This window comes from Physeter macrocephalus, chromosome 11 (assembly GCF_002837175.3).
Source record: "Physeter macrocephalus isolate SW-GA chromosome 11, ASM283717v5, whole genome shotgun sequence".
Taxonomy (NCBI): Eukaryota; Metazoa; Chordata; class Mammalia; order Artiodactyla; family Physeteridae; genus Physeter; species Physeter macrocephalus.
The window spans coordinates 20047895-20064923 of NC_041224.1; the positions used below are offsets into that span (position 1 = coordinate 20047895).

At 35.9% G+C, this 17029-nt stretch overlaps 1 protein-coding gene across 1 annotated transcript in view; it reads right to left on the minus strand.

Annotated features, from left to right (window-relative positions):
- PLXDC2 (plexin domain containing 2) overlaps positions 1–17029 on the minus strand; it is a 406618-nt gene that overhangs the window by 33898 nt on the left and 355691 nt on the right. The window contains exon 13 of the mRNA XM_007108130.4: positions 3058–3218. Coding sequence (XP_007108192.1) covers positions 3058–3218 — 161 coding nt within the window. The remainder of the gene's footprint in view (positions 1–3057; positions 3219–17029) is intronic.

Here is a 17029-nt window from a genome sequence, read left to right on the forward strand (position 1 = left end):
AAGTGGTGCTGGGAAAACTGGACAGCTAAATGTAAAAGAATGAAATTAGAACACTCCCTCACACAGTACACAAAAATAAACTCAAAATGGATTACAGACCTAAATGTAAGACTGAACACTGTAAAACTCTTAGAAGAAAACATAGGGAGAACACTCTTTGACATAAATCACAGCAAGATCTTTTTTGATCCACCTCCTAGAGAAATGGAAATAAAAACAAAAATAAACAAATGGGACCTCAGAAAAAAAGAAAAATAAAGAATATAAATTTGCATTTCAGTGAAATCACAATTATACTAAATGGGCAAACATCAAGTTATGCATATAAGAATTCCTGAAGAAAATAAATTAAAATAGTTATTGTGATTATTTCTGCTTATTGGGACTATAAACGACTTTACTTTTTGCTTTTACGTTTCCACAGTCTTTTTAATAATGAACAGGTACTGCTTTCCTAATGGGAAAAAGCACATCAAATTCATTTAAAAAGTAGATAGCAGTATAATATAGAACACGAAAAGCAACTTAGATGATACTGGTAAACTCAATCTCCTTATGCACCAATAACTCTAATTTAATTAGTAATTCAAACCTTTGAATTCATAGGTCTGGCATGTCAGTCACTGTGCAGTCATCATGGATCTGCGTTTCGATTTTGAAAACATGGATCAGCTTTAATAATAGTAAAATTATGATTATTATCTTCAAAAATCATCTGCCAACCAGCCACTGTGAGCTGCTTGACGACAGCAGGGTGTCAAAGAGTTAGTGATTCAGGCAGAATTATTGGCAATAATTCCCAGAGAATGTGGGAATCTGCAGAATGATTCTGCTTCACTTGAGTGCTGAAAGACGAGAGTTCTTCCCAGAAGTGTGGTTCTTCGACCTTGGAGAAGCCATTCCACCACTCTGAACCTCAGTTTCTTCCTTCGTGTTATGAAGGTGTAGAATTAAATTATCTCTAATATTAATGCCCCCCTGCTCCCAGCAATACTTTCACTATTCTACAGTCTTACTTTGTAGTCATACAAGGATTGCTGTGAATCGGTGTGAACTAGGTCCTTTGCACTGTGCAATTTGCACTAATACCATCACTATCAGATATTTCACAGTATCTTCTTTTTCACAATGTCAGAAAATAAACTTCATAGTGTATAAACAAGCTTAAACCTGTGAGGGTTACAGCAGCAGCCTGATGTCTGGTTAGTCACTGAAGCTTTACAGCTTGTCACTTGTCAGATCTTGGAGCAATGCATTCATGACCTCGGGAAAGTTTTCTGCTTTCTTGCATGAAAATTAAGCACATTAACAAAACTTAATAAGAGCTTTCCAACTAAATGCAATGCCTGATAATTTCTCAATTATTATGACTTTAAATGAGAATGACATTTTTGGAAGACTTCATGTGTGAAAATTTAGTGGAAGTTTGATATGTCCTAGGATATTTATTATCTTTTTCTTTCCAGAAAGTACTGATAGAATACCTCTTATTTGAAAGGCTTAAGTTATTTAATCCAAATCTCGAGGAATTTATAAGTCTGTAGGGTGGAATAAATCACATACGTATTTAACTCTAATGCAAAACAGAAAGGTAAATGCCAGAGAAAGATATAGATGTATTACTATGGATAGAATTTCAGAGGAAAGAGAGATTGTTTCCAGCTGTCCTGGCAGAGAGATGGTCCGGGGAAGCTTACAGGGTACATGGTATTGGAGGCTACCTGGATCCAGAATTCAAGAATTGAGGTGGAAGGGGAGGACTTTTTTGGTGGAAGAAACAGAATGAGCAATGTCTTGGTGACATGGAGAATTTGGGGTGTGTATGGAGAAGAGAATAGAGTGAATTTGATGGTACTGAACTCCAGGTTAAGAAGCTATGGGATAAAAATTGAAATGATAGATAAGATACAAATAGCCAAGGCCTTGAAGGAGAACTAAGGAGACTGCACTTTACTCCACAGACAGTTGAGAGCCATAGAGGACTTCTAAGCAATTCCTTAATTGATTTGCATTCACTTCCCCCTGTTATAGAGGTTAAAGGTAACTTTGTAGTTTAAAGGTCGTTATAATTTCTTACTCAACACGTGAACAAGGCTGCCCACTGTACATCACCCAGTGAACTGGAAAAGACCTAAAGTTTACAAGTTTGAAGCTCCGAGGGAGAAGATTTCCTTCATTGCTCTAGTATTTATGTTGTGTTGAAGAGCAGTGGCTCCATTAAGATGTTGGGGTGAAAGCTATGCACACACGAGGCCCAGGAAGCCCAGTTGTCTGGAGCATAGAAGGTGACTTGGTCACACTGACCTTATCCTGTGGCCCCCAGGCTTCCCAGTCTCCGGCCTTCTGGACATCAGGGCTTGGCTCTGGCCCTTTGTACACAGCCTCTGGTCCTCCTACCTGACTGCTCTTGGGCACTGGCACTAACTCTACTTTCTGTACATGAAAACACAACACTGATTCGGCACAGTGCTCTCTTTGTGTTTGAATGAGTGTGTGTGTATCCATGTGCATTTATATGTACATGTATAAATATACACACATCACACAAAATGGTGATGGCACATACCATAATCTTATTGTTATAGCTGCTATTTTGTAGGGAAATATGTATTTTTCCTAAACAGTTTGTGAGCATTTTAAGAGCAGGCTCACCATATTGTATTATGAATCTGGACAATACTCAATTACTGTTATATCGATTAGTTGATTTAAGCTAAATCCTCCAGCATATGCTTCATTTCCTTCTAGGATCGAACAGCAGCTGGTTAACATACTTGGTACAATAAGACAAAAAATATGGTTTCTATTTTCTTTTCGATCTGTAAAAGGCGAGATGGCTTATTTCTTTAAATCTCCTGAGGTAAAGTAACTGAGCTCATCACGTGAAAGCCATCTATCAATAGGTACCTGCGCACGCATGCATGCAGGTGTGATATCAGCCAGCTCACAACTGCAAAGTGGAGAAATCATGTGCTAAATATTAAACGCAGGTGGTGTCAGCAGATGGCTGGAGTTCATCAGCTAGCATGGTTTTCATGTACTCTACTTGACACTTACCTCAATAAAGAAGATGCTGGCTGCTGACGTCGGATGGTGATACATATAGAGTGTCACAAGAACGGCTGCGGCTACAATGAGGACCAGGATGAGAATTCCAACGATGAGGCCGGCATGAAGGGTTCCCCCTTTCTTCTCGGCTGCACTGTCATCTGTAGAGGCTGGAAGAACAGCACAGCTGTCAGGACATTCACGTGTGCACTCGTAGGTCTGCGTTTTCATTGGAGGGAATATTTATATTCTTAATAAAGTACCAGTGAATTTTTTTTTCACTTTCTATACAATTATCCTTTTCTTTTTCATAACACCAATTTTAGAAGTTAGATGCTCTTTATTTGGGTAAATGAAAAATCCATACTATTAATGATTAAAAACACATTTATAATTGTGTTTTAATTTATAGTTCATCTTTATTCTGTTAAATAAGGCAAAATTAATAGTCTTTATTCTAAAAGTTCTGTGGAAAATCGAAAACTAACTATATAATAAATTTAACTTTGATTTTTCTCATTAAACCACTGGCACTCTTACCTATGGAAAAATTGATTACTTTTTGAAAGCTCCTCTCTTATTTTCTTTTGGAAAATTTAAATTGAAGAGTATCAGACATAGTTTGGTGGGCTACACAAATATTTTCAGAAAGCCTGTGCATGAGTTCAAAGGATAATTTTCAAAATCTGTTTTAAACTGAAATGCTCTATAAAAGTATAACAGATGCATGCTAAATGACCCTCAAATAGTTTATCATTATCTAAAGGGAACACACAGCACATGAAAATATTCCACTATGCCACATGTCAGTATCATTTTCTCTAACTTTTACTGAGATGCTCTCCACTGTAATATCCATCTTCAGAGAGTTAGGAAAAAGGAGAAATTAAATTTCTAAAGTAATAATTAGCCAAGGCAAAGTCAATCAGCCAAATAAAACTAATCTCTAAAGTCTTCTCTTGTTCTAAAATTCTGCAATATTTGATGTCTACTCAGGCATTTAGAGGAGACCTTCTTAAATTATGTGCAGCAGGTAACTGTATCTTAGTACATAATATGATTGGTATTTTTGAATCATTAGAAAATTCTTTAAGACTCATAGAAGTTCTAGAACAGTGACTCCTAATCCTTTCATTACCAATTTACATCTTTGTTATTTCCAACCTTTGCATCTATGTTTTAAACATTTTTTTTGGTCTATTAAACCTCAATTTAATAAGCACTGATTTAATTCTTTTCTTATAATTTTCATTAATAGAAAAAAACGAACGTGACTGCCTATCAGAATGTGTGGTAAATACAAAATAACAGATTTTCAAATAGAGCAAAGAAATATGACCTCCCAATTCTTCTTATACATCCTTTCAAGTTTTGTTGCTATTGTTTGTTTATTCTTTGCCTGAGACCCATAGTTGGTATTCAGTAATCCTTCTCCAAGTCTAATAAAGCTCAAATTCCTAAAGGTTTCCCTTACATAACAGAAATTCATTAGTTAAAGAAGGTAAAATTTAAAGAGCAATTCATTATGTAAAAGTTCATTTACAGAGAAGATTCTAGGAACATGGCAGAGTAGGAACTATCACGCATCTGTCTTCCCACACAGAAAACAATTGCACTGGCAGAATCTGTCTGACAACTATTTTGGAACTCTGGACTCCATGGAAGGCTTGCAACTTCTAGGGAGAAGGCTCAGACTGCAAGCTGTGGTTAATTTCAGTCAGTTTCAGCACTTAGTCCAGAAGTAGCTATGCATCCTCCGCCCATTAGCCATGTGGCAGTCAGCTACACACCTGTTTCTGAAGCAGCCTGCAGGAACCGCTGTAGGCAAAATGTACCCTGTCCTGCAAACATTGGGAGTCTGTGTTCTGATCACTGATTGATTGGTGCTTCTCATCACTGAGGGGCAGACAAAGATGCAGCCATTGGTTTTGCACCTTCTGCCATTGTTGTAAGCCTTTCTCCCTGGAGCTAAAGTAACATCCAAGTGATTTAAAGAACCAGTACCCTTTTCATCCCACCTCCCCTTATTTTTCTCTTTTCCCACTTTTGGAAGCCAGATATGAAAAACTAGGACATTCAAAATCAAATGCACATGTGGGGAAAATTAGAACATGGCTGTGCGTGGCCAGGGAAAAGCTCAGAAAAGACTCGAAAAGACCTCAAGATTACACCTTAGCACAGAGACAGCCTACAAAACCAATAAACTAGTAAATAAATTAAATAAATATGATAACAAAAAGCAGCAAACTCTGGGGAAGGAGGAGAACGTGATTTCCAGAGTCACAACTTAATGAGATTCAAACATCCAGTTTTGAAAAAAATTTCACAAGGCATACAAAGAAACAGGAAAGTATGGCTCTTTCAAAGGAAAAAAAATTAATCAACAAAAACTGTCCCTGTAAAACACCTGATGGACGGTTTATTAGACAAACACTTTAAAGCAACTGTCTTAAAGATGCTCGAAGAACTAAAGAAAGAGGTAGAGCAAGTCAAGAAAACAATGTATGAACAAAATGGAAATATCCATAGATAGAAAACCTAAAAAGAAACCAAAGAAAAATTCTGAAGCTGAAAAATATAATGACTGAAATTAAAAATTCAGTATAGCATTCAAAGGCAGACTTGAGCAGGCAGAAAAGAGAATCAATTAAATTAAAAATAAGACAATGGAAATGCTCAAGTCTGAGGAACAGAAAGAAGAGAGATTGAAGAAAAGTGAACAGGGCCTAAAAGACCTGTGGGACACCATCAAGTGGATCGGTATTTGCATCATGGAATTCCAAGAAGAAGAAGATAGAGAAAGGGACAGAGACTATTTGATGAAATAATGGCTGAAAACTTCCCAGTTTTGATGGGATCCAAACCTCCCAAATTTGATATAAACATCCAAGAAGCTCAAGGAACTTCAGGTAAGATGAAATGAAGGAGACCAACATGGAGATAAATTATAATCAAACTTTCGAAAGACAAAGGCAAAGAGAGAATCTTGAAAGCAGCAAGAGAGAAGCAACTCATCACATACAAGGGATCCTCAATAAGAATATGAGCAGATTTCTCAACAGAAACTTTGGAAGACAGAAGGCAGTGGGCTGATATATTCAAAGTGCTGAAAAGTACCTGTCAACCAGTAATCCAAAATCTGGCAAAAGTGAGGGAGAAATTAAGGTATTCTCAGAGAAAAGCTGAGGGAGTCAGTTACCACCAGGCTTGTTCTGCAAGAAATGCTTAAGGGAGTCCTGCAGGGTGAAAAAACATGTAATAATCTCAATTGATACAGAAAAAGAATTTGACAAGATTCAACAGCCTTTTGTGATGAAAACACTCAACATCTAGGAAAAGAAGGAGAACACCTTGACAAAATAAAAACTATACATGAAAAACTTACAGCTATCATATTCAACTGTGAAAGCTAAAAGCTTTTCCTCTAAAATCAGGAACAAGACAAGGATGCCCACAGTTGCTACTTCAATTCAACGCAGTATTGGAAATTCTAGCCAGAGCAATTAGGCAAGAAAAATAAATAAAAGGCATCCAAATTAGAAAGAAGTAAATTGATCTGTTTGCAGATGAAATGATTATTTATATATATATATATGTGTGTGTATATATGTGTGTGTGTGTGTGTGTGTGTGTGTGTGTATAAAACCCTAAATATTCCCAAGACAAACTGTTGGAGCTGATAAATGAATTCATCAACAATGTATGTAGCAGGATACAAAGTCAATGCACAAAAAGCAGTTGCATTTCTATATTGTAACACTGAACAATAAAAAAAGAAATTACAAAACCAATTCCATTTATAATAGCATCAAAAAGAATAAAATACTTAACTATCACCAGACTAAAAAGGTAGCCCACAGAATATCCAGAATATATAGAGAACTCCCCAAATTCAACAACAAAAAGCAAACAACCTGATTCAAAATCGGGCAAAGGACCTGAATAGACACTTATCCAAAGAAGATACACAAATAGGCATTAAACACATGAAAAGATATTCAACATCAGCGACCATCAGGGACATGTAAATCAAAACCACAATGAGATACCTCCTCACAGTTATTAGGATGGCTACTATCAACAAAATAGAAAATAACTAATGTTGGTGAGGTTGTGGAGAAATTGGAACCCTTGTGCGCTCTTGGTGGGAATGGAAAATAATGTGGTCACTACGGAAAACAGTAGGGTGCTCCTCAAAAAATCAAAAACAGAATTACCATATGATCCAACAACTCCACTTTGTGGTATATACTCAAAAGAATTGAAAGCAGAACCTTGAAGAGACATTTGTACATCTATCTTAGCAGCATTATTTACAATAGCTAAAACATGGAAGCAACCCAATGTCCATCAACAGATGAATGGATGAGCAAAGTGTCACATAAACATACAATTGAATGTTATTTAGCGTTAGAAAGAAAGGAAATTCTTACATATGTTACAACATGGATGAACTTTGTGCTAAGTGAAATAAGCCAGTCACAAAAAGACAAATACCGTATGTTTCCACTTAGAGTAGTCAAAATTATAGAGACAGAAAGTAGAATGGTGGCTGCCAGGGACTGGGGGGAGGGAGGAGAGAATGAGGAGTTTTGGTTTAATGGGTATACAGTTTCAGTTTTACAAGATGAAAGGATCTATGGAGATGGACGGTGGTGATGGTTGCACAACATTATGAATGCATTTAATATCATTGAATTGTACACTTAAAAATGATTAAGGTGGTAAATTTTATGTGTATTTTATCGCAATAAAAAATATAAACAATTCATTTACAATTTGCCAGGCATATTTGTATTGTTTTACAAGTATCAAATTAATGACCATAAGAGATAGGCATTATTATTATTCCCATTTCATAGATGAGAAAACTAAGGCATAGCGAAATTAGGGAACATGCCAAGGTTGTAAAGCTATCAAGATGAACTGGGACTCAAACACGAGCAGTCTGCCCTCAGAGTCTGCACTCTGAATCTGTGACCAATAATTTCTCAATTAACACTGAACTGTACGTACTGCTATTTCCTCTTATTTCTTGTGAGTTCTTCTGGTAAAGAAGTCTGAAAAGAACCTGCTAATTTCAGGAAAGATAAATTAACTTAAATAAAAAGATTAAAGAATTAACATTGTGCCTGCAAAGAGACAGAGGCTGTGTGTCTTGTCACTTCTCTGGGACAACGAGGGTGTCAATGTCTGACATCATATGTACTTAAACCGATGTTTGGTGGAGGGAAGGAGGGAGAGGGAAAAAAGGGAGAAAAAAAACAGAAAATGAAAGGCTGTTGAAAATAGGTTACAGATATTGGAATAACTACTTCTCCAATAAAGATCAAATGAGGTTATAATAAATTACTTAATCCGTCTAGTCTTCGGTTAGCTTATCTCTACCACATGGTCAATAACAGTAACTACTCCATAGGGTTGCTGTGAAAATCAAACATTTAACACATATTAAGTACATAGGAGAGTACCTGGCATGTAATAAGTACTTAATTAATGTAGCTATTATGTTATTATATTTTATATGAGGCAAATTGAGGCAAATTATACTGTCAGATTCATGACACCATATAAACTATGTTTCTGCCCTGAACATTTGTTACTTTTAAGAGTTTGGCTTCATTCTTAAGTATGCTTGTATTACTGCACTTTGTGCTCTTGGCTATTTTCTCATTTTTAAAAGAGTGTGACAGATTACTTTCACGGGAAAATAGGATTAATTTAAAATGTTGCTTTGGGGAAAATGTGGCAAAAATATCTACTTGAGTCACGAAAGGAAGCCTTGAACGTTTCTTCAAATCTCATATATAATTCCATCCCTCTATCCCTCCTTCCCCTTCATCTATCCATCCATCCATGCATTCATCCAAAAAGCATCTGGTTCTATTTCTGGGATTAGCAGTCTTTTACAAGCATCATGCCAAAGTTCGGTCTCATTTTTTGTGTGTGTGTGAGGATGGGAAAGGAAAGGAAAAGACACTTATGACTTGACCTTGGGCTGTCACTTCCCAAGTGGGCCAGAGACCCAGAACCTGTTGAGGAGGCAGCAGGCAAGGTACAGTCTTTCTCAGGAAGGAAGAGGAGAGCCAGGGACGTGTTTCATTCAATAAGAGTTCTCGTCAGTAAAACTATCTTTGACTTGTAGGACACAGGTTGCCAATCTTTAGAGTAAAAAATCGTAATTGCATTTATACCTTGAAATCTACTCATTTGTTTTATTTAGGCATAAATGCTTACTTTCATAATTATTACTTATTTATATTTCTAATAATGGCTACTTATGAAATCTCCCTTTACAAATTCTCCTTTACAGTACTGGTATAGATGTTAAGACACCCTTTCATATCTAATGAAACCTGTACAGAATGTAGTTTGTTACTAGCCGATTCGCATTTTATAACATTTTTGGATGATGATGATTTTAATAAAATAAACAATCTTCATGGATTTTCGAAATATTACTAACCAGTCGACAACATAAATATGTAGGAATCTATGAATGTGCACATGACTTTATGTGTCTTAATTAGAGCAAAACATTTAAGGAGAAATGTAGCAAATTCAATTCCAAGATATTACAGGGTTATCCTGGTGTCCCAAGCCAGTGTTATTTTTAAACGCTTCAGAATAACCATCTAAATGAAGTGGGAAAAATTACACACATATTTCTGGAGAACATATTTTTCTGTTCTCATATTATTTAGCCAAGTTTTCTGCATCTCTATTCTAGCTGCTCTCTCTATTAACAGGTATTATGATGGCATATTAAAGGGACATTGAGTCTGGAGGTGAAGTGAACACCCCATTGATGTGTTTTGATTTTAAATTCTTTCACTATTTGGTTTCCAGTTTAATACCACTATTCAATTAAATGGTATAGGTTTTGCACACTTACGGGGACCTGCAAACAGATTGCAGCGAATCCTTTGTGTTAAAAATGATGAGCACCTCAATGAAAAATTGAAATTTAAAATGTTTAAGCAAGTGCTAGTAATTTCCATATTTGAAGTTTAGTTCATTCACCTCAAGGGCAGACTGCTCAAATAAATTGATTTCGTTCCTTCAGAAAAGACAATAAACAAAGATGTCAACTTTGGCGACATTCATTCCTGGGGCTCGACTGATTGTTCCTGGAAACTGGCAGATAGAAGTGGGTCAAAGAAGACTCTGAACCTGTTTCAGGTACAAACTTCTGAAGCTCGTCAGAGTCCATAGGAGTTGGGGGAATATTCAGAGAGGTCAGGAGGAATCTAGGCTGAAAACCAAACTCTAATTCTATTCTTAGAGATATCTTATGCTCTTTCATTTACGTCCAAAAGTGAGCAAAAGCCAAAGAATTATCCTCCCACACGCACAGTATTGCATAGAGGACAATTCAAATCTTTAGCTTTTTTACCTTTAGGTTGTGTATTCAAATAAGATGAATTAATGATAAAACGCAATAAGACATCCTCAAATAGAGCCTCAAGGCCAAAAAAGGAAGTATATAAATATATTTGAAAAGCCTACCAAATCAAGACCTTTTTTCTACTATGTTGTAGACATACTTTAAAACATAAATGAAGCACAGAAAATAAATAGTATCAAAGATAATATACTCTCATCTGAGCCACTGAGTGACCTATCATTTCTTATGAGTTCCTAACTTTTTAGTACATTATAAAACGCAGATCAATATTTAGACACAGAGAGGACTGTTGAGAATTGTCAAATCTATCAAAGCATTTGCTATCTTTGGGTGAGTTTTACCTACCATGATAGCAAAGATGACAGATTTTTAAAAGGTATTAAGCACATATTGAAAATATTCAGGACCTCATGTAAATGTGTTTAATTTTCTTCATTCCAATAAAGCTTATGAATTATTGATAAGAGACAAAATGAAAGAAAGAATAAAGTAGAAGAAAGAAGATAGGAGGAAAGAAGGAAAAAAAATTTGACCTTTTGTTTCTTCAAAGTGTAGCATTTAATTTTAAACCTCTATGTCTCCTTGCTTTTTCTATGACTAATTTTTTTTCAGTATTTACATGCATGTAGCATTGATATTCTGTATTTAGAAGTACAATCCTTTAATATGTTAGAGATTTTAACACATTGCTAAAATGGTCTGTACCCACTTTTAAATCTTGCTGATAATTAAAGTCCAGCAATAAAGTAAAACTAAAATAGAAATACTCTTTGTCTGAAATTTTATTCACTCTAAAGTGTTATTTCTAAATCTAACTCTTCTCTTGGCTTTAAAAAGAAACACTACAGCCCATAAATTCCACAATGTATTAATGTCTTTTGGGGGACCAAGAGGCTTTGGACAAAGTCTTAAACAAATTTGTTCAAAATTCAGAAATCTTATACAGAGGATGTCAAATGTTCTTTTTTAACACTTCAGAATGAAGTTAAACTACGAAATGCTTAAAATGTTACTTGTCCACTTTTGGATTAAAAAACACATGACTTTCCCTGTGAAATATTATTGAACCCATTTATGAGCTAACGAATGTAACAGAAGAAAATCAAGTAAAAATAAAAATTTTAACTAAATTGACTTTTCCTTTGGAAGTTTCCCTTGCAACTGATCTCATTTTGTAGCTCATATAGTAAGTCTCATAGCTCTTTTAACTTTCTATAGACATGATATAGACATGATCATGACCTTGACTTCATTTAGAGTTTCCCCTGGTGTTTTATGTATTTTCTTATTTTTCATAATTCTCTTAGTTCTTTCATTTTATAATCATGGTGTTCCTATTTTTTGGATGCTTACCAATCTGTCAATATTATTTGGGTATTAGAGGTCCTTGAAACTATTATGCAACCCATACCTAATCCACAATATGAATCACTGTGTCAATACATTCATAATTCACATTATGACATCTCCATAGGAGGAATTTGGGTAAGTACTGTGAAAAGATATTAAAATGGGTGCATAAAACACAGCTAAGTGTGGTACGTGTGGTGAGAACAATATCTGGCAGGGCAGCTGACCCAGCTTCTCTTCTGCAGCCTGTGCTACTATACAGGGCAGCTGTGAAATTTCATTCAGGGAAACATATAAAACATTCTGGCTTAAAAGAGCTTAGGTTATGACAATCCTTTTTAAACAATAATCTGTTACCTTTTACCTTAGAAAAATAAAGCTAAATAAAATTTCTGTGAAATCATATTAAAAGAAATGCTTGATTCCATCAAAATGAGGGATTTGGGATAGCAGTTACCACCCAGCCAGCTTCCAGCCTTGTTATGTGATTGGTGCTTTTGTGCATGTGTATGTGTGAGCATCTAACAGAGGGGATTTACCGTATTTATAGCTACTGTAATACCAAAAAATAAATCCTTGTAATAATCCATTATAGTTTTTCATTTCTTATTTATATGTGCTTTTTTTGTAATAATCTCTAATAATCAACCTATGTCTCTAATATTTTCAGCAACCAAGATCTTTATAAGATCTAACTTATAAAGTTTCCCTAACATCAGCTTTCTATATCAAGTTGTCTTGTTTCTTCACTTAAAAATTATTTTTTAAAGATAAAATGTATCTCTACTTCTACAAAATAATCCACAGAAATCATAGTACTTAAATTACCCATAAATATTAAACACATATATTAAAAATATATTCACAGTTACTATGGAATACCAAAAAATGAGGTTGACAACATACTTTCAAGATCTGGGGGTACAGAATAGAGTGACTCTTCATGCCATTTAATCCTGTCCATTAGAATGAAGTCAGTTATATTAAAAGAGGTCACTTCTATACAAACATATGAATATCACAATGAATGTTTGCTTCCCTATCAAATCCATCACTTTTTCTGAACATAGAGAAAGAACCTTTTCACCTTGCTCCCATCAGTATGGAAAGACAGATGTGTGTCCAAACCACTTAGCTAATATAAACCCTTACTATTGCCACTCCTTTTAATCATGGCTGTGCTACCAAGTCAATATGAGGCCTTCTGGAAATTATTCATGGAGATGGGAATCCGTTCTCTCACTGAAGCTTAAGTGCACGCTGGATGAAAGCAAGCATGTGTCAGTGAATAGTTTTTCCAGTGGAAAGATCAAGTTCAATCTCCGTGAACCTGCACTGTGTACCCCTCTGTAGGAAAACAGGACACCAAGGTCCTTATGAGTTTAACTGTCTCTTCCCAGAGCCCAGCGGCACCTGGGACATGGCCATGCTACAAAGAACCTGCAGCCACTATCTGAAAAACAAAAGCCAAGCTGCAGTGATTCAGTAGGCTGTCTAAATAAAATCAACCTTTCTGTGATTATCTACAGGCAACTTCTTTTGAAAACTGCTGAATATTAAACCAATCTCAAGGTCTTTGGCACCTGAGTTTATGCTTAAAATTAACGAGAATCTTTGTGCTTCTAAGAAAGCATGGATTAATTTAGTTGCTGCAGGTAACAACTTGGCCCTTGTGGGGACCTCAGGATTGAAACTTAGTCCTTGATGCTCTTAACAACCACACAATCCTTTTGTTATTTGTTGTGGTTTGATGTATGGAATCTCCCAGGCAGGACTAGATGAATGTGCTATGTATCTCAAAAAGACAGAATCGCAAAGTGGGAAAAAAACTTGGGTTACCAGAACTAATAAAATGTGCATGTATATCAAGGGTAGAAAGAAAAAACTGAAACCCCTGAGGACCAGTTTTGCAGGGTATTTACAGTTTACTGCTTAGCATCAGTACTGTCACAACATGGCTCAGATAATGCCTCTAATGGGGACAGAGTCAGCTAGCCTGCTTGGGAGGAAGGATGCTGTAAAATTGTGTTTACCACAACTGTCTGCCCCTTAGGTCCTGGAATATCAAGTTTCCTGGCATCTAAAGTTCCACACTTTGAATGTGGGATAGAATATGGTTACTCCAGCAGGTGAGCACTCGTCTCAGCCTAATCTTTTCCATCAGATCAGTTTTGTAAAATGGTCCCACACCGTGGCTATGCAGCACTCCTATGACTCTTACAGTTGCAAGGGTTTGGGTCTCAAAGCGTTGGGGGATGGGATCAGAGGACCCATAAGGCTCATTCTGACTATGAACTGGCAATTGGCGCTGCTTGTGTTTGCTGAGATCTTGGACTGCTTTAACAGAGGGAGAATGGCAGGCAAATGGCTACATAACGTCCTTGCTTTCATTCAACATGCACTTAAGCTTCAGTGAGAGAAAGGATCCCATTGCTATGAATAATTTCAAGAATGTCTCATACTGATCTGGCAGTAGAGCCATGATTAAGAGGAGTGCAGGTACGAAGGCTCCACATTAGCTCCGTGGCTTGGGCACGCATCTGTCTTTCTGCTTTGACAGGTACAGGGCGAAGAGGACTCTTCCTCCGGGTTCAGTGCCACATCTGGAGCAGCCCTCCCAGGTTGTAGGACAGGATGGCAACGGGGAGCAACATGTGCTCTGACAGCAGAGAGTTTGGTGGTAGAGCCCAGCTACATCCCTTACAGACATGTGACCCCAGACAGATTACTTAAATCCCGTGCTTCTGATATTTCATGTGTAAGATACTTCATGCGTAAAATGGGATTATAGTACTACGTTCTTCATAGGGTACTCTAAGGATTAATGAGAGAAACATGCAAAGCCCTTAGAAGAGTGCCTGGTGTATAGTAACAGCCCAATAATTGCTAGATAATTTTATCATTATGAGCAACTACATGGGAAGATTCTAAGAATAACTTAAAGCAAAACATGAATCAAGTAATCAAAAGCATTAAATTTTATGCTTACTAATTAGAGAAGCTCGTTTGCTAAGGATAAGACTTTTTGCTCTCTTTCATTAAGAATTTTAAGAAGCTTGGAAAAATTTCTTCATGAGAATAAAAAAAAACTAGTTTATGAGAAGGGTATCAAAATTTCTCTATTTTCTTTCTTTTTTTTTCACTAAGGTAAAATTGCATCCTTGAAATGCACAGATCTTAAGTGTACAAATTGATAAATTTTGATAACTTTTTTTTTTTTTTTTTTTTTGCGGTATGTGGGCCTCTCACTGCTGTGGCCTCTCCCGTTGTGGAGCACAGGCTCCGGACGCGCAGGCTCACGGGCCTAGCCGCTCCGCGGCATATGGGATCTTCCCGGACCGGGGCACGAACCCGTGTCCCCTGCATCGGCAGGCGGATTCTCAACCACTGCGCCACCAGGGAAGCCCTGATAAACTTTTATATACCAAAGTAATCATCAGCCAAACCAAGATATAGAACATCTCCAAGCCTTCAGAAAATTCCCTTTCCCCACAACCACTGTGCTTCTTACTGTAGATTCGTTTCATCTGTATTGAATTTCACATAAATTAAACCATACTATATGTACTCTTTCATACCTGGCTTCTTTTGTCTAAATTAATGATTTAAAGTTGTATCTATGTCATTGAATGTATCAGCACTTTGTTCTTTTTTTCTGCTGAATAGTAATCCATTGTATGAAATGTTCAATTTGTTTACTGACAAACATCTGGACTGTTTTTAATTATTAGCAATTATGAATACAGTTGCTATGAATATTATTCTACGATATTTTTGTGGATATGTTTCCTCTTGGATAAATACATAGAAGTAGAATTTCTCGCTCAAAGGAACATATATATTTAACTTGATAAGAAACTGCCAGTTATCCAGTGGTTGTACTATACCACACTCTGATCAGCAGTGTAGGAAAGTTCCAAGGCACCATATACTCATCAGTATTGGCGTTAATGTATTTTTAGTTTTAACATTATCATGAGTGTGAAACGGTATCATATTGAAGTTTTGGTTGTCTTTTTATTATTAATTTACAGGAATTATTGATACAAGTCCTTTGTAATATATGTATATTACAAATATTTTCTCCTGTATATGACTGCCTTTTCATTTTCTTAACAGAGCTTTTGAGGAATAAAAGTTTTCAATTTTGATGAAGTCTAATTTATCAAATTTTTGATCAGCCTCCTTAGGGGCTATTAAATTTATTGAACTTTTCAAAGAACCACCTTTTGATTTTTTTCATATCCTTTATTGTTTGTCTATTTTCTATTTCATTTTTTCTGCTCTTATTTCCTTCTTTCTGCTTATTTTTGGCTTAATTTGATCATCTTCTTAAACTTCTTAAATTGGAAGCTTGAATCATTAATTTTAAGCGTTCTTTCTTTCAAATAGTGAATTTTCTCCTTAGCATTTTTAGCAGAATCCTACAAATTTTGGTATATTGTATCTACAATATTATCATTCAATTGAAAAATTTTGTAATTTTCCTTAGGATTTCTTATTTCATCTCCATAGTATTTAGAAGTGGTTTTACTTTTCACAAATTTGGCGATTTTTTTGATATCTATTGCTTCTGATCCTCATTTGATTCTTTTCTAGTCAGAGAACATAGTCTATAAGACTTCAATCTTTTGAAATTTAAGACATTTTTATGCTTCAACATATGGTCTATCTTGGTGATTACTTCATGCATACTTGGAAGAAAATCTATATACTATAGTTGGGAACAGTGTTCTATATATAGCAACCAGATCAAGATGGTTGATAGTATAGTTTAAATCCACATTCTTCCTATTTTCTTCTATTTTTTTGTCTAATTTTAAAAAATTACGGGACTTCCCTGGTGGTCCAGTAGTTGAGACTTTGCATTCTTACGCAGGGGGTGCGGGTTTGACCCCTGGTCAGGGAGCTCGGATCCCACATGTCTCGTGGTCAAAGGACCAAAACATAAAACAGAAGCAGTACTGTAACAAATTCAATAAGGAGTTTAACAATGGTCCACATCACAAATTCTTAGAAAGGTATAACCTTCCAAGACTGAACCAGGAAGAAACAGAAAATATGAACAGAACAGTTACAAGTAATGAAATTGAAACTGTGATTAAAAATCTTCCAACAAACACAAGTCAAGGACCAGATGGCTTCACAGGTGAATTCTATCAAACATTTAGAGAAGAGTTAACACCCATCCTTCTCAAACTCTTCCAAAAAATTGCAGAGGAA